The 22,463-nt window shown below is 40.3% G+C and overlaps 2 protein-coding genes across 2 annotated transcripts; one reads left to right on the top strand and one right to left on the bottom strand.

Moving 5' to 3' along the window:
- Positions 1-1,040: 1,040 nt before the first annotated feature.
- LOC117302449 (ER membrane protein complex subunit 1-like) lies at positions 1,041-16,348 on the bottom strand. The gene is made up of 23 exons (XM_033786403.1): positions 16,212-16,348; positions 14,654-14,844; positions 14,013-14,130; positions 12,808-12,933; positions 11,892-12,009; positions 11,555-11,704; positions 11,118-11,276; positions 10,728-10,802; positions 10,539-10,631; positions 9,952-10,048; positions 9,385-9,504; positions 8,658-8,713; positions 8,249-8,437; positions 7,745-7,909; positions 7,136-7,312; positions 5,882-6,092; positions 5,230-5,340; positions 4,963-5,075; positions 4,571-4,650; positions 3,943-4,073; positions 3,141-3,298; positions 2,542-2,617; positions 1,041-2,101 (listed from the first exon to the last, which is right to left on the bottom strand). The coding sequence occupies exons 1-23, from the start codon at positions 16,298-16,300 to the stop codon at positions 1,941-1,943; spliced, it is 2,964 nt and encodes a 987-aa protein (XP_033642294.1). The 5' UTR covers positions 16,301-16,348; the 3' UTR covers positions 1,041-1,940.
- A 136-nt stretch (positions 16,349-16,484) lies between these two features.
- Positions 16,485-22,076, top strand: LOC117302477 (nucleolar protein 7-like). The gene is made up of 6 exons (XM_033786434.1): positions 16,485-16,609; positions 18,003-18,201; positions 18,776-18,928; positions 19,371-19,582; positions 20,318-20,392; positions 21,593-22,076. The coding sequence occupies exons 2-6, from the start codon at positions 18,047-18,049 to the stop codon at positions 21,646-21,648; spliced, it is 651 nt and encodes a 216-aa protein (XP_033642325.1). The 5' UTR covers positions 16,485-16,609; positions 18,003-18,046; the 3' UTR covers positions 21,649-22,076.
- The last annotated feature ends 387 nt before the right edge of the window (positions 22,077-22,463 follow it).

Below are 22,463 nucleotides of genomic sequence, written 5' to 3'. Positions count from 1 at the left end.
TTATCCGCAAGACGGTTGCTGTTCAGATCCAGTGATTCCATTGGATACACTACAGTGATGCCATTGGATAAACGTGCAGTGACATGTGCTTCCCCTGCTGGCTGCACGACTCAAAAATATCAACTCCCGTTGCAAAATGAATAAATAACAACATAAATAAAACAATACCTTTTTAAAAGAAAGTCTCTCAACATCAAACAGCACTTTCTGACAAGTACATTCACATTTATTTCAATACGACTTATAAAAGGGTAATAACAAAGTGATTAAAATTCAAAATTTAGTTTATCACAAATAAGTTATTGTATTGACATTATTATGTTTCTATTTTTTTTAGAGACAACACTTAACATTGACTCCTTGGACTGGCATTTCACAAAGCTTATTTTCTACCCATGGTTTGTTATTTTGTGAGCCAACTCGTATAATTATATTAGACCACATAACCTGAAATTGGAATAATATTGGTGATAGTCCGTTTTTATATAGCGCTTTATAAAACGGGGTGTCGTGGCCGAGTGGATAAGAGCACCGAACTCAAGCTCTGATGCTTCTGTTCAACAGAGTGTGGGTTCGAATCCAGGTCGTGACACTTGTGTCCCTGAGCAAGACACTTAACTATAATTGCTTCTCTCCACCCAGGGATAAATGGGTACCTGTGAGGGCAGAGATGGTTCTTGTGATTGGTTTAGCCATGTAGCGCATATAATTGTCGCACAGGCTGTATACTCCCCAGGGAGCTGAGATGGTTTAAGGAATGATTCAAGGCCCAGTGACCAGGGGTAATAACGTCAAAAGCGCTATATAAAAACCGTGTGTTATTATTATTATTATTTATACACCCGAAGGGCGTCTCAAGCCACATATATTACCCCTTGTCACTGGGCGTTAAAAATTCCTTAAACCATCTCAGCTCCCTGGGGAGTATGCAGCCTGTGCTGCCAAATATGTAGCGCACTAAGCTAATCAGTTACAAGAACCATCTCTGCCCTCACAGGTACCCATTTACCCCTGGGTGGAGAGAAGCTTATGGTTAAGTGTCTTGCTCAAGAAAAAGTGTAACGACCGGGATTCGAACCCACACTGGTCATCAATGAAAAGTTTGCACATTTTTGTGTCACGGTTTTTTAGTTAATACCAGAGTCTTGAAAAATGACAGCATTACAAGTTGTGAGATGTGCACCCCTTTTTTTGTTTCAAACTTTTATAAAAATCAGATGATGCAATCGCCATAAAATATAGAATGTTAAGTTCTCTTCCATTGAGTTGTGCCTAGTACTAAATAACGATGTGGCTACGTGTGATCTTCCTACAAATGCGTAATAAAAAGAACACTGAAGAATAATTAGCTCCCGAAATGGCATCACCAAGATTTAATCTTTGATGACATCTTGTTTGGGTCAAACACTAAAGAAATATTGCATCCAAAACCTCAAGGCAAAAAAAAACCAAAAAACATTGTTATGACTCATAATTTATTACTTATAATTACTCATTATTAATGCAAGTGTCACATACAACGTGTGAAATGAATGAATGACCCTTTATGAAACTACTGATAACCATAGAATGCAATTATACAAATAAATCTAATACAAGTTTAAATAACAATGAAAAGAGGGATGGGAGACTGAAAACATTTGTAAACATTTGTAAATTTAACCCCACAATCCTATTAAACCGACCCTAAGCCCAAAATGTTGGTAACAATCCCCAATCTCTGCTTACAAGGTTGATATCTCGGCTAGCTTTAGTAAGCATGGTTTCTCTGCAATGTGAAGTACATGCTCCCAATCGACAAAAGATCTTAAATCTTATCGCTAAACGGTGAAATCAATACGCATAAACAAATACTTGTGAATGCCGATTGCAAACAAAATTAGGCAGCCATGAAACTGGGGTCTGCCTTAGCCTGGAATATCCTCTACATATCACCCCTATCACCTCCACGCTTGCTTAAGGGCTTTGTTTGCGGCTAGCTTACGGGTTAGCCAGGCTGCAAAGACGAGCCCGACCAGAACTGCACCGATTAGTGTGTAGTCAAAATCTTCTTTCAAGACGTCGAACAGTTTGGAGGGCGTCACACGGGTGAAGTAATAATCTGAAACAGTCGAGAGAGATAACAATTATTGTCAAAGACTATATTTTGATGTTCACACTTTTCTAACTATAGGAGACATCGACGACGCTCCTTCCTCTCCTGTTCGTACAGTTAATTACGATCCTATAAGCTAAGTAGTAGTCCAGTCTATTTTCTATACCATCCGCCCTGGTAATAGTTAAAAAGTAGGACAGTTCTTTTCAGAACTGAGAAGTCTCCCGAACCTCCGATTATCTACTCCGCAGCAGTAGAATAAAGCAAGACAGTTCTCTAAGAACAAACTCTACCTGGCAATACATGGTGTTACCGCAAACCAAATATACATTGATACCTCACCATGCAATGCCTCAAATCCTATATGAATAGAAGTGTTTTCTAAAATATTTTCTTAAAATAACTCCTTGAAGAAAGTCTACTAGTTAGTTTAGAACTGTACTAACCTAGACCGTAGGCAAGCAGGAGACATGTAGACTCCAATCCAGCCGCTGTCGTGTGTAGACCCTCAATGCCAAGTACCTAGACAGTAAACAACAATCAAATGGATAGAAATACAGGCTTGAAATGAAGGCAAGATAGAGCAAAGCAAACCAATCAGTTCTCTAAAAAAAAATTTATCACTATTGATCACTGTGAAAAATCAGAGTGGACCCTTAAAAAAAGAGCTGAAAATGATGTAAGAATGATCGTGAGCGCCATCACAAATTTATGCTGGTTGAATTGGGACACCCCAATAATCCAGTGACTAGGCTTATCTCACACTATTGCACATGTAGTTACATTATTTTTGCCAAGCCTATCCGAGGCATGCCAATGAAAATTTAAAAATTATAAAATAAAAACATGTTTTTTTTATTATGAATAAAACAAATAAAGTGAAAATGGAAAGGAACAAAAATTAACAATTCAAAAATCGTCCTGATCAATAAAAAAGTGGATTCCCGCTTTAGAGGCCCGTTTTAATTATTAAAACAGTGAGGTAGGCCGCTGGGATTGGCAAAGAAAAAAGACAAAAAAATGCTTTTGAAAAGTTCAATCTTACCGTTTGATTATAGTTGATTATGGATTGATGGGGGATGGGTAGCTCTGGCAGGTATGGGATGAGACCTTCTTCCTTCTCTTCACTTGTCGGTGCTAGAGGGCGCCGTGGATCCAGAAAACGCTTCGGCAGAGCGAGGATGCCTCCGGACTGCAGAGCAACTGCAAAAAATAGAAAATAAAAAACTTAAAATCAGACCGATTTACGATCGTGTGGGAGTGCGAGATGAATTTCAAAGAGTGAAGATACTGCATATGCAACTTATAAGCAATGCCTTCATAGGGGGACGTGACCAAAACCTTGGTCGACTACAGAGAGAGAGAGAGAGAGTGTAGCCAACGTTGAGTTTGTGCGCACGTAAAATAAACCACTGCACTTATCAAAAGAAAAGGGATTTGCCCCGGTGTTCTTGGTTTGATTGGCAGCATTTTACGCCTCAGCACCTTGTAAACCATTACACGGTGCTATGTAAAAAGTGTAGGTTTCATAATTGAAACGTAGTCCCACAAACCATACAGGAAAACGCTGTAAAAGCGCCTGAAGCGCCACTAACGGCCCGGTCACACAGGCCTCGATAACGAGAACGAAAAACATGAACGTAAAAAATGCACGCCCTCAATTGATTGAATAAGCGTGGGCGTATTCTGCGTGGAGCAATTCAACCAATAGAATGCGCTCTCTTTGCGTCGTTATCATTATCGTTGTGGTTTCCGCTGCAGTGTGTCTCGGCCTTAAGTGTCAGACATGCACGCCATATAAGAAGCCACTATTAATGGTGAAAGATGGAAAAGATCTGTTGACTTACGGAGTAGATTGCTGCTTGTGATGCCCTTCTCTGTGCGAGTTACAGCAATGGATTGTAGTGCTGATGGCAAGATGTAGGACTGCCTCAGGACCAGAGGGGCATAGGGTGGGTCCACGGAGGAGAACATAGTACTGGAAACACAAAAAGAAGTAATGTCAATAAGGCCTCAGCGGCTAGGGAAACTTGTTACGCGACTAACCCCGCCTCAAATAGTCGTAACTTCAACATTAATCATGACTTATTTTTAATTCTCAAAAGTCATTGGGGAAATGTTTGACGCAGGCGTAGTTTAGTAAACTTCAAGCTGAAAAAGGATTGAAGGATTTTGTCACTGATGTATGTTTGTAAATTATGTTTTCGTAAATAGTCGTGAGGTAATTTATGTTGTGGTAAGTAGTCGTGAGTGACACAACTGGTTCACCAAACAGGCAGTCACGACTATTTTTGTAGCAGTCACAACTATTTTTGTAGCAGTCACAACTATTTTTGTAGCACGATTTGTAGAAAATGGTTGCCACAACCAAACAAAGCAATCAATAGTTGCAACTATGACACTAGGTTTCAACTCGAGGTTTTGATCAGTATGCGTCTTCTTGAGAAAGCTGGGTATTCATTGCCAAATAAGTACCTGTTTTTCTGGACTTTTCCCTCGTACAATTCCAAGACAGTCATCTCATGTCGTCTGTATCTTAAGTTCCAATAATGATACTGCATACGTAAGAAAAAGACAGAAATTAATAAACAAAGAGTCATTCCAACAGCTTTATTCCACATACTGCATCTGTTTCCAACTCCTTGCCTGGTGGATGTTCCCCCCATCCTACAATCTGGAATGTCAATTCCCGACTCTAGCTCTCCTGAGTTATTTTCATGTTTAACCATTCTCTTCTTAACCCCTTTACCTAGAGTGGCGTTTAGCCTTGTTTTGGGCGAACTTGCAGAAAGAAAATGCCCTTGCCTTTTCAACTTTAAAATTTTTGTATTGGACCTTTCAGCTAGATTCAGAAGAAAAAAACTCACCACAATCCAGTTTTCTGCGTGAACGAGATGTACGGGTCCCGAGGTCTTTTTGTGGTCAGCGCTGAAGACTAAATGACCAGTCACTACGTCTATGAGATACACACTAAGGTGACCTATTGCAGTTAAAGAAATTTAAAAGGTTGCAAAGAAAAACAGAAATATATGAGAAATTACTTTGCACTATTTGGAAAGTGTAATCTCGCATATTTTTAAAATAAAGTTCCCATTTCTTTCAAAAAAATAATGAAGCCACCAAAGTTTCCTTACCTTTAGACGTTGCGTCTTGGCCTTCAGTAACCACGGCAACCATGTTCGGATTAAGATATTTATACAGGACGGAACGATCACCGAGAACACGTCCCTGGGAGTGAACATGCTCTGCAAAAAAAAAAAAATTTTTTAAATAAATTCTTGACATCTTTGTCATGTCTCCCATGTGTTACAGCTATCACAAATGCTGATTACCAGTATATCAAAAGGGGGCCAGACTACTGCCTCAGTTAAAAGTTTATTTACATTGACTTGAAATAAACTACGCAAGTCTCAAGTGACAGGGATTTTTCATTCACAGCACCCAGGCTCTGGAATTCACTTCCTAAAAACCTATGCAGGCAGGTGGATCAGCATGATAGGAATTTGATAAATCTCCGGCATGCCACGCACACGGTATTTATACGCATAGCTGTGCCTTAACAGAAATGACTGCTTTGAGCATTACAAATTAAACGCTTTTAGTTCTTTTACGTCTGATATACAATGAGAATCATCCATAGAAAAACTCAACCTGCAAAGATGTTAATGAAAAAAAATATATATAGTTCTTATATAGGTTTGTTTTTGATTGTTTGTTTGTTTTTTGTTTTTGTTTTGGGTTTTTCTTTTTTTTTTTGGGGGGGGGGGTGCGATTTGACAAACCAACCTGTATCTTTCTTATCTTCTAGTACAATGATTCCTTTATCGGCAGCTGGTAACCGTACATTCCAAACAACCTCAGCCGTTATGGGTCCCTGGCCGTTGGACACCAGTCGGTACCCTTGGAATAAACTAGACGACTTGTTTGCAGTGAAGAGGTAAACGGAGGACAAGTACTCCGATAAGCTGCTTACTTCCTCTTGCGGGTAAATATGGGCCTGTAGAATATAGAAAGCTGCTTACCACATAAATCTGCGCTTACAGAATCCTGTACAAGTGTGTGATTCTGTAAGCTGATTAGCGAAATCCGCGATAAGCGGCAACACGAAATTGGGCTTTGCTTTAACTCTAGTTCCAACTTGACTCTAAAATGTTTAATTTGATTTCTAGTTTTAACATTTATTACAAAAAGAATACATTTTTTTTACAGATGCAACAATTGCATGAGGAATGTTATTTCTGGTGTTACCCTTTACACCACTATGTGTTGTGCACTGCATACAAGTAGTGCAGAAAAACACCCATCTCATAGGCTACTTCGTTTGGATTTGAACCCACAACCTTTGTATTCCACAGGCTACTGTCTGGATTTAAAACTCACAACCCTGTATTTCACAGGCTACTCAGTATGGATTCGAACTCTGAACCCCTGCATTTCACAGGCTACTCAGTATGGATTCGAACTCTGAACCCCTGCATTTCACAGGCTACTCAGTATGGATTCGAACTCTGAACCCCTGTATTTCACAGGCTACTCAGTATGGATTTGAACTTTGAACCCCTGCATTTCACAGGCTACTCAGTATGGATTCGAACTCTGAACCCCTGCATTTCACAGGCTACTCAGTATGGATTTTAACTCTGAACCTCTGCATTTCACAGGCTACTCAGTATGGATTCGAACTCTGAACCCCTGCATTTCACAGGCTACTCAGTATGGATGTGAACTCTAAACCCCTGCATTTCACAGGCTACTCGGTATGGATTTGAACTCTGAACCCCTGCATTTCACAGGCTACTCAGTATGGATTTGAACTCTGAACCCCTGCATTTCACAGGCTACTCAGTATGGATTTGAACTCTGAACCCCTGCATTTCACAGGCTACTCAGTCTGGGTACAAACTCAAACGACCTGCATTCTGTAGCTGATGTCTTAACCACCATACCACAGAGCGATGAGAGGAAAGTGAAAAATAATCTGGATTTCTTTTGTTGGTGGTTATAAATAGATGATGTGTATTCGTCAGGAAAAATATTCACCTTATTTTCGGAGTCAAGAAGTACCAGAACTTTGAGTTCTTGGCTGTCGGTTAGCATCAGCATACTTGCTTGTTGGACACGGTAGGGCAAGACATGGCCAGATTGCCCATCGCTCTCAGCGTCAAACGGGCTACCGGTTATCGGATTGAAGGAGTACATTAAAGTGTTGCCGGAAACCTGGAAAAAAATTGAAGAAAACCAGATTAGAACTACCGTTGCATGTTGTCACTGACCTTGATTTCTTTTCAATAAGCGGTGTTCCTTTCAGTAGGATTTGTTTGTCCCTTCAACGTAGATTTTTTTTTTATGCAGCGTGATTTTTTTTACGCAGAGTTTTTTTTGTAACAGCTCGTTTCGATTTTATAAAAATGCTGATCCGCAGATGACTTGCATGTCTACTAATGGGATGGGTAGTTTTTAACTGTGGGGTAGGTATGAGGGGATATTCTTTGTGGCAGTGCGGCTTTGTAGAGGTGCCGCTGGTCACTTGTTCCTCATCGCCACTCACTGGCTTGGTATTTTTTTGCTATTTTGCTTCTTTGTATCTTTATGTATCGATTTGTATATTTATATTTTTATGCCAGAGTAAAGTCTAATAAAACTAATTACCTTATCCAGAGCAATGACGGTACACTGTGGTGGATGCGGGAAGTGGGCCGTCGTCCGCCTCACAAACAGCAGAACCTTACCCAGACCCTCTTCCTCGAAGCACCTGAGATTGGGTAGATACGACGACCATACTACAGAACCGTCATCCGAGTCAAGCCCAAAGATCTATAAAAATAATAATAATAATAAACATAATAATAATAATAGTATTAATAATAATAATAATAGTGGATTAAGCTCCTGGCACTGTTACATAATAAAATAAATAATAATAAAAACCATTCTGTAAAAGGAAATCAACAATTATTGTACAAAGTAAACAGATATGTTCGACTTTGGCAACCAATTGAGCTCAAATTTTCACAGGTTTGTTATTTTGTGCATATGTTGAGATACACCAAGTGAGAAGACTGGTCTCTGGCAAAAACCAATAGTGTCCAGTGTCTTTAAGTGGTATAGAGTTCCAGATGCATAAAACGCAAAAAGAAACACCGGTCCACGTACCTTGCCAGACCTACTGACCACTAAGATCATCTTGCGCTGACTGAACTCGTCCCTCGTAAGTGGCTCCCTGTCACTGGTTCCCGAAGACTCCATGTGCATTGTTGCTCTGCCTTTCAGTGTTTCCTGAATGCTGATTGGATCCTGGAGGAAGGTGTGGCTGAACTGCCTCTTCAGATTGGTCAGATAGGCCTGGATATGCAAACAACATATTTTAGCTAACCAAAATTTTCCAATTGTCTAGCCTACTTCACAAACAAAAGTAAAACACATGAAATTCAATTCCAAAAAAACTGCAGCAGTTGTCTACAAATATTAGGGAAAACCAAAGTACTAAAAATTATAAATTCACTTCTTTGAGATGTTTTATTTTCTCAAGAATTGAAGATAGAACGGTTCAAGGTTATCTTACCTGAAGCTGTGCAAACTGTGTGCTGAGCCTCCGCAAAAACATCGCAACAATACTCTCTAGCATTATTAAGAGAAAAAAAACAAAAATAAATCCCAGTCAAAATTCAGGTTGAGGCACTCTAATGACAAGGATATAATATGATGTCAAAGGCACTGAACATGTTTAGTAATTATCAAAGACCAGTAATGGCCCACACTACAAATTAACTGACCATGTACAGTGTCAACCCATATGGGTGTTTGTACATGTCTACGATACAGATGGTGTATCCCAACATAATATCGAAGTCTTATATAGCGCACGTATCTACCAAACAAGGTACTCAAGGCGCCGAGTATATACAAACTTTCAGAAAGATAAGTAATTGCAGTGATGAATTCTGAGACCCAATTATTTAGCACCTTATAAGGGTTTACAAGGTGCTACGGCGCATTAAGCAGCCACAACCAGGAACACAGGGGCGAACCCCTTCTCTTTTCGATAAGTGCACTGGGTTCTTTTACATGCGTTACACAACACATGGGACCAACGGCTTTACGTCCCATCCGAAGGACGAAGCAATGGTTAAGTGTCTTGCTCAAGGACACAGTGTCACGGCTGGGGATTCGAACCCACACTCTGCTGATCAGAAACACCAGAGTTTGAATTCGGTGCTCTAAACCGCTCGGCCACGACACTTCCAACATATGCATAAAAAAATAACATATCTGAGAAAATGTTGATTTACCTTGCTCTTTCCCGCCGAATTCCTCTTCGAACTTCGCCTCGGTATCCGACACTGGCAGATCCACCATCTCAATGGCGGCGACCGAGGAAAGACCTTCCTCTCTCTGCCAAGCGACACGACCTGCGACAGGGACGCAATTGTGCAAGAATTAATTTAAAATTGCCAAGAGATAAGGCCCCCCCCCCCCCCCCGAGTATAAAAGATGTATCGTTTCAGAGGTTATGGGGAATTTTTCTGCTGAGCAAATAGACCCCTTGCATATGACGTCACACTCTCCAAAGCGCTCTCACCGGGGCCAAAGAAGGTAAATCATTGGACGATAGCTGTTATTTGAGCGTAAAAACGTGCATGTGACCTCAGCGTCCCTGTAGCTTTTTGCTTTATGCAAGGGGTCTGACCACTGTCATTGACCACCATCTTAGATGTAAAACAATTTAAACGTGCACGCGTGTACGCCCTGCGCAAGCCCAAGATAACCTTTCACACGTGCACGATTCCTTAAAGATGGTGAGCCAATACGAGCGAAAATAAATGTGCTTCGTGAAATTCGGCCCTGGATGTACTAACCTGGTTGATGAACGAGCGATATTGCATGATCAGCCGTCTCCATCAAGACTTTGATAGCGGGATTGGTGTCTTTCTTGTCAACCAACATCACCGTCAACTGGCGAGAAAAATAATACAAATTGCGAAAAAAATGAATGAATCAGCCGTAATGGAAAATGTCCCTCATCACGAGAGTGCCACTCGTGCAAAATTCCAGATCGGCATGTCACGACAAATGCACACGCATATTCTTTACAATTTGTCGCTACTTACTGGCATACGTTTTTGGAGTAACATAACCCCAAAACTCATTTCATTGTTCAAAAAGAAATTCCCTAAGACAGTTTAAAAAAAAAAAGCTTCTGCCATTTGTTGAAGCCAGTTTCGGCAACGTTGGGGCGCGGAATTACACCACGTTTACCAATGAGCATAAATTCACAAATGATGACCACAAAACTAAAACAGCCCCCTTATATTAATCACCATTATCAATCTAGACGGAACCCCAACACAAGAGCTGTTTTTTTTAGCGCAAGAGTTAAATTGAACGTGATAAAATAATAAAGCTCTGACAAGTAACCTCTTCCTTACACAAATGTTGTGTTTACCTTAGATGGGTTTCCATGGCTACTGGGCATAGCAACTGTCTGCATCATAGACGACACTTCTGCTCCATCTTTAAAACAGCGAAGCACCATTTCCTTTAGGGGGGAAAAAAAATGAAGTAGTAACAGTAATAGAAGACCTGGGTGCAAATCATTGAAATCAAAATCACAGAGATCAGTGATTACACTTACGGAGGATGATGGGAGCCAGCTAATAGTGGTAACTATTGCAGTGCTATCAAGAATGGAACCAGTTAACTGCCCCACCTGCAAAAAGAAAGTTCATGGAAAAGAAAATTACTTGGCTGAAGGAGAACGAGAATGAGCAGTCATAGAGCTTGGTGTTGGATTGATAGTCAAATTAAAAAGAGATAAAATGTAAACATTTCAAAGAGTTAAAATTACAAGAAAACCATCAATAAAAAAAACACCAATATAGAAAAAACAAGATTTACATAAATGATTAAAAAACTAGTCCAGTAATCCAAGAAATTTCAGACCGAAATCGCCTCCAAATTGGGACCAAAATCTACATAGATGACAGCAATAACTGGTGAGCAGAAAGTGGCTAGCAAAACTTACAGATGGCAAATCTTTGATGAGGGCAACCTGAGTGGCAGACATCTTCAACAGGACGTGATGAGTCTCCGTTAGTTTCAGTGCAAACTCAACTCTGCCCGATGATGGGGGAAAGACCTGAAGCAACTCCGGTTTGGAACCCGGGTCGTTTAACCCGATAGTCTGGAAAGATAAAGTTTGGTTCGAAAACTTAAATCAACTTGCTCTAGAATTGCAAGGGTCGTGGGTTCGAATCCCAACCTACATGTAGTAATATGCCCGTGATATTTTTTCACAGGACTCGGGGGACAGTACTGAGTGTACAGTGCTAACACACATCGGTAAAAACCAAAATTAATTTAAAAATCAACTTGAGAAAAGTAGGCAGTTACACTTTCTTTTATGTCAACATGTTCAACACTTTATTTGTTGTTGGAGTGCCTTGGGGTGTGAACACCAACCTTAAGAGGGGTGGTTGCAAACACGTTGACGTTCTCCAACGAAGCAAGCTGTAGGGAGTTGGTGAGCGTATCCATACACACAAGCTGGCGGTTGGCTACCAGTATGCAGCTGGTATCCTGCCGACCCGCCCATGCAGCCTGGATCGTAGCCTTTATGTAGAATTAGAACAAAAAGAACACAAAATTGTAGGTTATTATATATTTTTTTTACAGGATGTGCTTGCAGCTCTTTATTGTGTGTTTGCGTGTCCTTCTAATTATTGTCTTGCTCTGTATTGTATGATTATCAAATGTGAAAGTCGAATAAATAATAATAATAATTTAGTCAGGTGCTAACCTTGTTTTGCAGGGCCCCATTTGCGGCCGAGTACTTGAACAAGTTGAAGTGGGAGTTGGGTACTAGACCGAGAACGTACACAGAGGTACCATCCGAGTACAGCCACTTGTAGGTTGTGCTAACAGGATTTAATGGAGAGTGACAAAAAACATCAAAGCTTACGGGAAAAAAAAGGTTTTACTCTTAAAGACAGTGGACACTATTGGTAATTGTGAAAGACCAGTCTTCTCACTTGGTGAATCGCATAATATACATAAAATAACAAACCTGTAAAAATTTGAGCTCAATCGGTCATCGAAGTTGTGAAGTTGGTAACATATTTTTGCTAAGCAAGAGTCTTTTTGTGCTTGGCAAGTTTTTGTGCTTACATGCTTTATGAAATTGGGCCCAGGTCAGCATAGTAAGGATTTGGGACCTACTCGACATTTGTATCCATAAGCAAGACACTGAACTGAATCTTCTATTATCTTACACTATATGATAACTCAACATCAAATTGTTTGGGCTTGGCTAAGAATGGTATGACTGGCCCAGTGATAAGCATGTGTCATTTTGTCAATCCCAAATCCTCCAAAATCTGACAACCGATGAAGATTTGCAATGAAGATTTGAGAAGTTTTTTGCAGGATTAGGGTTAAAGAATTCAAACTTCATTGTATGATTTGGACCCTTTCAAAGAATCTTCATGTTGGAGTAATACGTTTTCTTATAAAAACAAATGTTTTTAAAAATGAAACAAAACTTACGTCCAAACTGGGACAACTTCCTCACGAGGATTTTGGAAGATTTTTGCAAGAGTTAGGGTTCAAGAATGTAAACTTCATTTTAAGTTTTGTACCATTTTGAATGATCTTCTTGATGGAGTAGTAAGTTATTTTATACAAACAAATGTTTTGAAAAATGAGACAAAACTTACGTGCTTGGAAGCTCCTGGTCCCAGACTTGTTGTCCATCCTTGATTGAGTGGACGTAGATATTGTTACCGGCTAAAATGGCCATCAATGGAGTTTCTTCATTGTCGACAAAAATGGCGGAAGCATGGCTACAAGGACAATCACATTTTTTTTTAAAGACACTGGACACTATTGGTTATTGTCAGACCAGTCTTCTAAATTGGTGTATCTCAACATACGCATAAAATAACAAACCTGAGAAAATTTGAGCTCAATTGGTCGCTGAAGTTGCGAAAAATAATGAAAGGAGAAACACCATTGTCACACAAAGTTGTGTGCTTTCAGATGCTTGATTTTGAGACCTCAAAATCTAATTCAGAGGTCACAAAATTAAACTCGTTGAAAATTACTTATTTCTCGAAAACTGCGCTACTTCAGAGGGAGCCGTTTCTCACAATGTTTGATACTATCAACAGCTCCCCACTACTTGTTACCAAGTAAGGTTGTATGCTAATAATTATTTTGAGTAATTACCAATAGTTTCCAGAAACTTTAAACGGTTCTTCAGAGTTCTCAGTAGGTATTTTGAAACTTAAACAATTATCCCAACCAACCCTAGACTGGTCCCCTGTCTTTATCTGCAAGTACTATGTGGATGCGACATAGGGTTATTTTTAGAACTAGAGGGCGCACAGCCTAGTTACGCAGCCCAGCGTGCGATCATTTTGTAAGTTGTGTTTCTTCTATTTCGAGTGGTGTCTTCGGTCAATGATGTTACGCTGAGATGTTTCCATATCTCCCTGTCCCTCATGCTTGTAGATATTTATCCAGCAGACGATTTCACAAAGAGTTAAGACTAGTCTTATCTCGAGTTACCTATCTTAGGACTAGCCATACGTTTTTAATATCTCCTAGGACTGTTAAATCGACCCCTGCTGTCACAAATTAAGCAGATCAACATAGGTCGGTGTTTATCATACACCCTGTGTAGTTTCATATTCAACGTACATGTACAACGTTCATCTTACAAAATAGCATGCGTGTTTTCTTGCGGTCCCGTCGCGTTTGAGCACGCCGCATCACCAATGCGCCCTCTAGTTCTTATAACTCTAATCCATGGGATGCATGCACGCCATGGCACCATTCTAAACTAATTGATCACTCAAAATTACAGTAAATAATATTGAACAATCAGACAGTAAGGGGGGGGGAGTCAAACTTGTGTTACCTCGGAGTGTCTTTTGCGCTTATTGTCTCTGAAGTTGTGACTGATTCCCATCGCAAGAATCCTGAAGAAGGCTCCCACGAGCGGATCACATGACCCCCACCTGACACACTGATGAGATCTGTGGGAAAATTCAGGGTCAGAGTTCAAATCAGGTCAAGAAGTGATTTCCTTGATATACGATTTCTGCATGGAGTGGCCAGCCTCTAGAGAGTCAGGCTTGTATGCTTCGTTTTTGAAAGGGCAAGGGCACCAAGGCATTTACTCCTTGGTAAAGGGCACCCAATGAGGAAACTGTAAATTTCTACTAGAGCATTTCAAGGACCAGGGCCCAATTTCATAGAGCTGCTAAGCACACAAATTTGCTTAGCATGAAATGTTTGCCTTGATAAAAACAGGATCACCAACCAAATTTCCATGTGATTTTCAGGGTATAGGCAAACACTAGCTGAATACCAGTAACAAGCAATTTGGAACAAATGGAAATTTTGTTGGTAATCCTGTTTTTTTATTAAGGAAGAAATTTCATGCTAAGCAAATTTCCGTGCTTAGCAGCTCTATGAAATTGGGCCCAGGGGGCATGGAGGTAATCGCCTCTGTTGCCTTTGTGAAGTATCAGGCCTGGAAGGTGCTGTTTGTTTTACCTTCATTGTTGTAGAGTAGGGCGTCAATATGACCAGAGGGACCTCTCTGGAAGATCTGTCGCCAGGTTAGGTGACCGTTACGGGTGCTAAGCGCTGCTACAACATTAGCTTCAGTGGCTACAAATACATTTCGTTTGCTCCCGCCTTGCTCGAAGTGTAAAAACTTTGCCCTTCCCGTAAACTGCTGGCGCCTGGTGGACAGACGGAGACAATTAATGACATTACTTTCATTTTATTTTCATTTTCTCACAACCCAATTATACGTACACGCCTTCACTCTTCTCCGACAATTACACTGGTTACGAGTTAGACAACGCATCACCTTCAAAACATCAGTGACTCCGACGTTCTTCCACAGTACACCACTACTGAGTCTCTATACCTCAACAAACCTGGCCAGAGTGGCCTCCGCTCCAGCCAGAATCTAACAATCCCACGCACTCACAAAAAGGCAGGGGACCGATCCCTCTCAGTTGCTTGTCCCTGATGCTGGAACTCTCACACCAAACCACATTCACAACATCAACTCATTCCAGACTTTAAAGTGTAAATTAAAAATGCATCTGTTCTCTTCTCACCCATAAACTGACTCTTTCGCAGCTGCATTCTTTAGCAGCGCATTGTATGTATCTCTGGAAAATGCGCTTTACAAGTCTGATGTACTTATTATCATTTTTATTAACACAGTTGATGCACGACTTACACTTCTTAAGGAAAGTGAAGTTTGTTTACAGAACTGTGATGTGTTTCCATGGTGACATACAATAGTAATGTGGCGATCAGTCAAAGTTGTGCCAAATTTTTAATAAGTTTTTTATGTTTCAAGAATAACAGTTGTGACTTTAAAAAACAAAGAACAAAAATTAATAACATATAATTATTATTAATAGATAATAATGTTGGGCACGTTAGGTCAATCTGCGCAATCGGTCAATTACGATTGATTTGCAGTTACGATCAATCTTAGATCCTCTGGAAATCGGTCCCTGCACAATCAGCCGTGCCTAACAGTAACGCAAAACCATTCCTGCACAATTGGCCAATCGCGCAAAACCATTCCTGCTTGATCGCGCCGAACCATTAAAGCACGATCGGTTGATCGCGCATGTTTGTTGCCGAATGTTGCGCGATCGACCAATAGTTGTGCGATCGACCGATTGCTGCGCGACTCAAAATCAAAGGCAACAATAATATTTTTAAATTAAATTTAATTTTCTCCAAAAGAATGTGAACAGCTAGCTGAGCTGAGCAAGCAAATGGTTTGAAAAAAATGCTGTATCTGTCCAACGCATTCACTGTTGAGTTGTCTTTTGTTGGTGTTGTTTTAAATACCCCTCGCAATCAAAGAATTGTTTCCTCATGGAGGTAAAATATTTCTACCTCCATGGTTTCCTAAAATGCTAATAAATGTTTAATTAAAATATTGACCTATTTTGACTAGTCATTATATTGTCAATTGAGGGCGCCGCCACCACCCACATAAAAAAAATGCACCTGATTCTGCAAATCACGCACTCAAATAAGGACTAACCTACAACTTAAACTCGCAATTACTTACCAATCAAACTTCCCTACTTGATCCTCAAAAAGTGAACTCCCATAGCTAAAAAGCCCCATAAAAAAGACTGAATAAATAACTAAATTCATGGCGTAAACCGTCTGCAGTGTTCGATAATGGATAAATACAGGGTAGAATCGCCGGTTCATGAACAGTCTAGTACCTTTCTCATTAGTCCGCTGTGTATCAAGCGGACTTTTTGCACATTGTGAGTACCAGACTAATTTGCACTGTTGACAACCTTTGTCGCAGTGATGTGTATTGCACCACACACATAAGTAGTGCTGAAAATCGAGTGAGAAAAAGGTTGTACACACATGTTATTTTTATTTCGTCCAGCGCTCTGTGGAAGGTGATTATAGGAGAGGATCAGTCAGCAAAGAAAGAGAAGGCAGAAAGTAATGGCAAATACAAACCACTTTACTAAATACTATCTGAATTGCTTGTTTAATTTTAATTAAATCAATTTAAATGTCACTTTTTTTGGAAGCCATACATAATTCAATACATATTGCCTTGGGGGTTGGGTTGGGTCTTGGGAGGCATATTATTAATAATCTTCAAGTTCTTCAACTCAAGTTAAGTTGAAGTTCAACTACTTTCTACCTCCATGGTACTTGGTACTCTAAACTTGACTTGAGCCTAATTTATATTTTTAGATAGAAGTAATCTTCAACAAGGCAAGTCACACAGGAAAAGTAGGCTTGAATCCTCAATTCTGATTGGTCGATCAATAGTAACATAACTAGCAAGTAGAGTGCGCTATTTAAAAAAAAAAAAATTATTTCAGCCACATCTTGCAATCACACACACGCGTGCTCGTAGAATACGAAAAAAAATTAGTGCGTTTGAGTCCCATCCTGCAACATGTTCAGCCTCGTTGGATAAGGGATGCAGAAAAAAACCAGCAGAAGTGCGTCATTTATACGAAAAAATATAGATTGCGTCTGCGTCCCATATCCAACTCGACCTTTGGCCTTGTTGGATATGGGACGCAGAAGCGATATAATTATATATTTCCGAGTTCCACTCGCGCTGGTGTGATAGTTAGTTGACCCATGGAGCCTCCATGGTTGACCCAGTTATTGGGGTGCTGTACTGTACTCCCTTTTTCAAAATTTGTCATAATCGGTCGTACAATTTGGCAGGAATACATTGTATTTGCCAATCTTTCATACATTACCACCCCCCCCCCCATCCCCAATTGCCCATGTGACTCAATACAGTATATAGTCGTATCTTGCCGTAGCCCCACGTGTGGCCAACGCTCTGACAAATCCTTGTGAGTTGGCCACACAAGGTGGGGGCCAATCTACTCCTGGAAATAAAACGTTCGTTCCTCTACCGATGGTGGAAAGAACCTCACCGTAGTTCTAGGAGAAGGCTAATCTTGTCGGTGTGGCAGTAGATTCTATAACAGGCCAGAGATCACTGGAGCAAACCCCTGCTCTTCTGCAAACAGTTTCTTTAGAATTGGGGCGCTGACTCCTTTTTTCTGAACTTTGTCATTATCTCGCACTAGTAGCACGACCCATATTGACAAGCTTCGAAGTAAAGGAGTACAGGGTCCCAGTAACTGGGTCCAAGTTTGCCTAAACAACACAGTGACACTGCAGTACTGAACTATGTCTAAACTCCATGGCCTCGCTTTGAAAACACCAGAACTTGAGTACGACCAAAAAATGTAATCTTTGAAATTGGTGACAACATGTACATGTATTAATCTATTGTAACATAATGTCGTATTTAGCATAGTTCCATCATTCACTATCCTATTCTTTTTTCTTCCAGGAAAAATAATCAACAATTTCCGAGCAACATCAGAATCTTACAAAATGGCTGAAGTGGCAGAGTTAGAGAAGTGTAATCCGGTTAGTAGTCCTATCTCTAGTGGTGAGGATGATGACGAAGCCCCTGAGTCTGTTTCCTTCAATCAGGGTCGAGAAGAAGCCCTTCAATCAAAAGCAAGGGCCCTCCATGAGCTTCAGAGGTTCGTTGGAACATGTTACATTACTTCTAGAAACAATAACCCCCCATTTCAGACAGATGCTCCAGAGTCGCGCAGAACCAAATTTTCAATCAAGTTCATGAAAAGTTTGATTTCGAAAAAAATTAGGAGTGACTGGCACACTAATAGTCCAAAGATCGACTGTTGCATTCATTCGGAACGACTAGAGTGGCTCCTAATCTAGTTGGTTCGTCGCGACTATAGCCCGCCTCTCTGAACCGGGTGTTAGGCTCCCCTGTACAGAGCCCGGTTCATACTTCCTGCAAATGCGATACGAATGTTGACGTCCCAATTTCCCAATGGATAACTCACAGCACCCTCTTGTGCTCAACTCTCTTGCGAATATCTCTAAGAAAACAGAGGTATAACGTCAAATTCACGTCATATTTGCATTGCATTCGCAGGAAGTAGGAACCGGGCTTAAGCCTTTTAAGACTCGTCCATTTAGAAACAATAGCACCTGTTTCAGAAAGGCTACTGTTGGATACTGTTAATGATGTATGAGGGTGATATATCGAAATAAATGTTTTATTGAATTGAATTTCTTGTGTTTCAGGGCAAACTTAAGAGCAAAAGAAAGACGACGTGAGCGGGATCGACTTCTGAAAAATCAGAAGCAGAGGAAGCGAGTCCCTCTGTTAAATGCTCACCTTCCGGAAGAGTTACTCACAAAACTCACCGAGCAACAAGAAATGACACCAACACCAAGGTACATCGTCATATCCAACTTGGTTTTTGTTCTATGAAAAGTAGTTGATTAAAAACTGAAGGTTATTGGACAAAGTATAAAGGAATAAACAAACAATCCTGTCAAGTTTCCAATTTATAAAGAAGTGTGTTTATGTTTCATCAGCCAATCATTTCATTCAAAGACCAGAGTTTTCTTTAAAGGCACTGTACTAAACAAGTTAAAGTTCTGAACATCATTATATGACTATGTGGAAAGTTGCTAAAAATCTGATTAGTAGGATTTGAAATTTTGCATGGTGGAAATATGTTATGGAAAGGTTTGCGGTAATACCATGTCACCTTAATGAGTTTGGGTGGTTCTGAAAAGAACCGTTGGTTTCAACTCAATGTTTCGATCAGTATCCTCTGATCATCTTCTGGAGAAATCTGATTACTAAACTTCATGCAAACTCTCTCCTCAGGGAGGAGGAGGAGGAGGCCACGGAAGACGCCCATGAAGACAAAGACGACCTCAGTGATGACGAAGATGGAGATATGGACGATTCCGAGGAAGAAGAAGAAGAAGAAGTAAACATTGAGGTGATCCAGAGATCAAAAATTGTCCAGCACGAACCCCATAAAGCAGCTCTGCAGTTCCTTCAGTCCCAGCTGTCAAGAATACCACGAGAATCTAGTGAGTGTTCTTTAAAGGGACTGCAGTCGATTTCACTAAACTTGGATGATGGATGAATCATAGGAATTAAGACGAGTTAAATTCCGTATCCAAAGACGTTAGGACGCATTGAACCTATCCTAAGTTAGGACGGGTAACTCATCCTAACTCGAGCTAGGATTAATCCTAGCGTTTTGTGAAATCGGCTGCAGGACGCCTCTGGTAATTGTCAAAGACCAGTATTCTCACTTGATGTAACCCAACATATGCATAAAATAACAAACATACATTGGAAGTGTCGTGGCAGAGCACTGAATTCAACCTCTGGTGTTTCTGATCAGCAGAGTGTGGGTTCGAATCCCGAGCCGTGACACTTGTGTCTTAAAGCGAGACACCTAAACATTGCTTCGTCCTTCGGATGGGACGTAAAGCCGTTGGTCCCATGTGTTGTGTAACGCATGTAAAAGAACCCAGTGCACTTACCGAAAAGAGAAGGGGTTCGCCCCGGTGTTCCTGGCTGTGGCTGCTGTATGCGCTGTAGCACCTTGTAAACACTTATACGGTGCTGAATAATTGGGTCTCAGAATTCGTCACTGCAATAACCTATCTTTGTGAAAGTATGTGTATACTCAGCGCCTTGAGTACCTTGTTCGGTAGATACATGTGCTATATAAGACTTTGATATTATTATTATTACTATTATTATTATGGTAAATCTTTCAGTTTAAAATATTTACCCTTTTTTCCTTTCTCCAGCGGCATCACACATGTCTAGGAAGATGAAGAGATTAGGAAAGCCTGCCATGATTTTCTGCAAAACGCAGTCTCAAGGTAAATAACAGTTACAGTATAAGATGTCACAACACAAATTCTATTCACCTAAAGCCATCCTTACATCGGGCGAGTTGGTCTATGAAAAGTGTTTGGAATCGTTTGTTATAAAATGCGTATGGTTAGAAAGATGTTTTAAAAGTTGAATATAATGATCCACATAAATAGGCCTCGAAATTGCACGGGTTTTCTTTTACTTTGCGAACTAACACGGTCGGCCATATTGTGGAGTCAAACAAAACGGCGTGCCGTGTGAGTTCACAATGTATAAGGAAAAAAATCTAGAAATTTTGAGGCATATTTATGTGGATCAGTTTATTGAAAAGTAAGTAAGTAAGTAAGCAGTATATTCTACTTTTAAACATCTTTCTTACCATTTGCATTTTATAACAAAGGGTTTCAAACACTTTTCATAGACAAACTTGCCCGATTTAAGGCAACGTATGTGTCTCTTTAATAGATTAAAAACCAGACACTCAAAATGGCACTTCCAAACTTGCTTTGTTGCAGGGAAAGATTTCTGAATATTGACCAACATTGCAACCTCGCTACCATGGGCAGCGCGCCGTATCACGCTAGCTCTGCAAACGTCTCTAACCCCTGGGAGGGAAACTCCGATCCGTGTCTTTGATTGGCTATCATATACGCGCAAAATATGAAACGCTGTGTGTCTTCAAAAAGCTCTATACGCCGAAACGCGTGCGTATAAAGATGTACGTATTCATCACGCAACACTGAACGCCAAGGCAAGTTTATTACTATTATTTCACACGGCGCATTCAGCCCGTGCGCGACTAACGCCCAACACAGAACAGATCAACCACAGGACTAACTGTAATATCCCATATATTTGGATATTTTGAAGTCACACTTCAAGGGGTTATGATCGAGCAAGGCATGCTGGGAAAAAAATGGCGCGGCGAGATCAATCACCCCTGGGAACGAGGTTGCCAACAATGTTACACGTTTGAATGGCTTGTGACTGGCACCCCAGAACAAAGATATTTATTAACAAAATAGCAAGAGCACCAAAACACTAATCCAGTCATTGCCAGATCAAGTCACGCTAAAGTAAAGTTGTCTTTGTTCACCCTAAAACTATTTGTTCAAAATTCCAGTAGCAAAAAGGAGTTTCATTGCCTTCTCAGCTTGTCAATGAGTTTAGTAAAATCTTTTGATGGTTTATCCTTTTCATTTAAGGTGTGAAAAAACAGAGACACAAAAAAAAGAGAGTTGCATCTGACGCCACTTTGTGAATTAATCAACTGGGTGAAGAGCTCTAATCGACACGAAGGAAACAAAGAACTGAAAGGAACTTTTCCCCGCTTATTATGAATGTCTCAGAGGAATTGCAGTGTTTTCCTTTATTTGGGTTCGGACACCAATTGGAAAACTAACAGGCATTCTCTATATAGACTTGATTTCAAGTCTTAGATCATGGTTACTTTTGTCTGCATCAACTGCGCATTAAATCTGATTTGTTTTTTTAGCTATCACACCCAAACTCATGGGTTTGGGTTAGAAATTTCACAAGCCACAAGAGGGCGCTATTACAGACTTGGAACCAAGCCTAGCCATCCTCATGATTCTGTGCAATACATGTTGTGACTTAAGCCTTTTTGAGGTATGGTGGACACAATGCTGAACACTGTAAAAGTTGTGGTAAATTTGTGCGTATTGTTGACCATAGAAATAGAGCGTATGTTATTCAGTGAAGTGCGCATTTGAGGCGACGCTGCATTTACACGTAAACCTAATGACCACCAACATGGTGAGCGTGGCATCAGTCGCGGCGTGTGACGCGTGCGTTTCACGTCCGCCATACCTCAAAAGGGCTTATTGGATGGACCCATTTTGTGGAGAATTTATTGTTTCTATGAATCTTAATATTATGTCTATCATCAAAAACTGGGGAAAAATCATAATGTTTGTACCCCTGTGATAAAAGATCTTATGTCAAAAGTTATTTGTCATAGTATTTTTTACAAATCTTTATAATCTTGAATTTCAGTTGTGGGAAAGTCAAGTAATAAACTTAAACCCCAACTAATATCAATACTGGTAAGACAAT

The sequence above is a fragment of the Asterias rubens genome, chromosome 18, assembly GCF_902459465.1.
Source record: "Asterias rubens chromosome 18, eAstRub1.3, whole genome shotgun sequence".
NCBI classification, from domain to species: Eukaryota; Metazoa; Echinodermata; class Asteroidea; order Forcipulatida; family Asteriidae; genus Asterias; species Asterias rubens.
Note: the sequence above shows the minus strand (reverse complement) of the source record. Positions and strands in the feature narration are given on the sequence as shown.

Bases quoted from the DNA above. Each gene is read 5' to 3' on its own strand.
- LOC117302449 (XM_033786403.1), bottom strand. From the start codon at position 16,300: ATGAATTTAGTTATTTATTCAGTCTTTTTTATGGGGCTTTTTAGCTAT. The intron at 12,010-12,807 runs GTAAGTTTTGTC...AAATCCTGTTAG, and splicing joins GACCAGGAGCTTCCAAGCAC to CACAACCTACAAGTGGCTGT. The intron at 2,102-2,541 runs GTTAGTACAGTT...CGACTGTTTCAG, and splicing joins CCTGCTTGCCTACGGTCTAG to ATTATTACTTCACCCGTGTG.
- LOC117302477 (XM_033786434.1), top strand. From the start codon at position 18,047: ATGGCTGAAGTGGCAGAGTTAGAGAAGTGTAATCCGGTTAGTAGTCCT. The intron at 19,583-20,317 runs GTGAGTGTTCTT...TCCTTTCTCCAG, and splicing joins AAGAATACCACGAGAATCTA to CGGCATCACACATGTCTAGG. The intron at 20,393-21,592 runs GTAAATAACAGT...TTTTCATTTAAG, and splicing joins CTGCAAAACGCAGTCTCAAG to GTGTGAAAAAACAGAGACAC.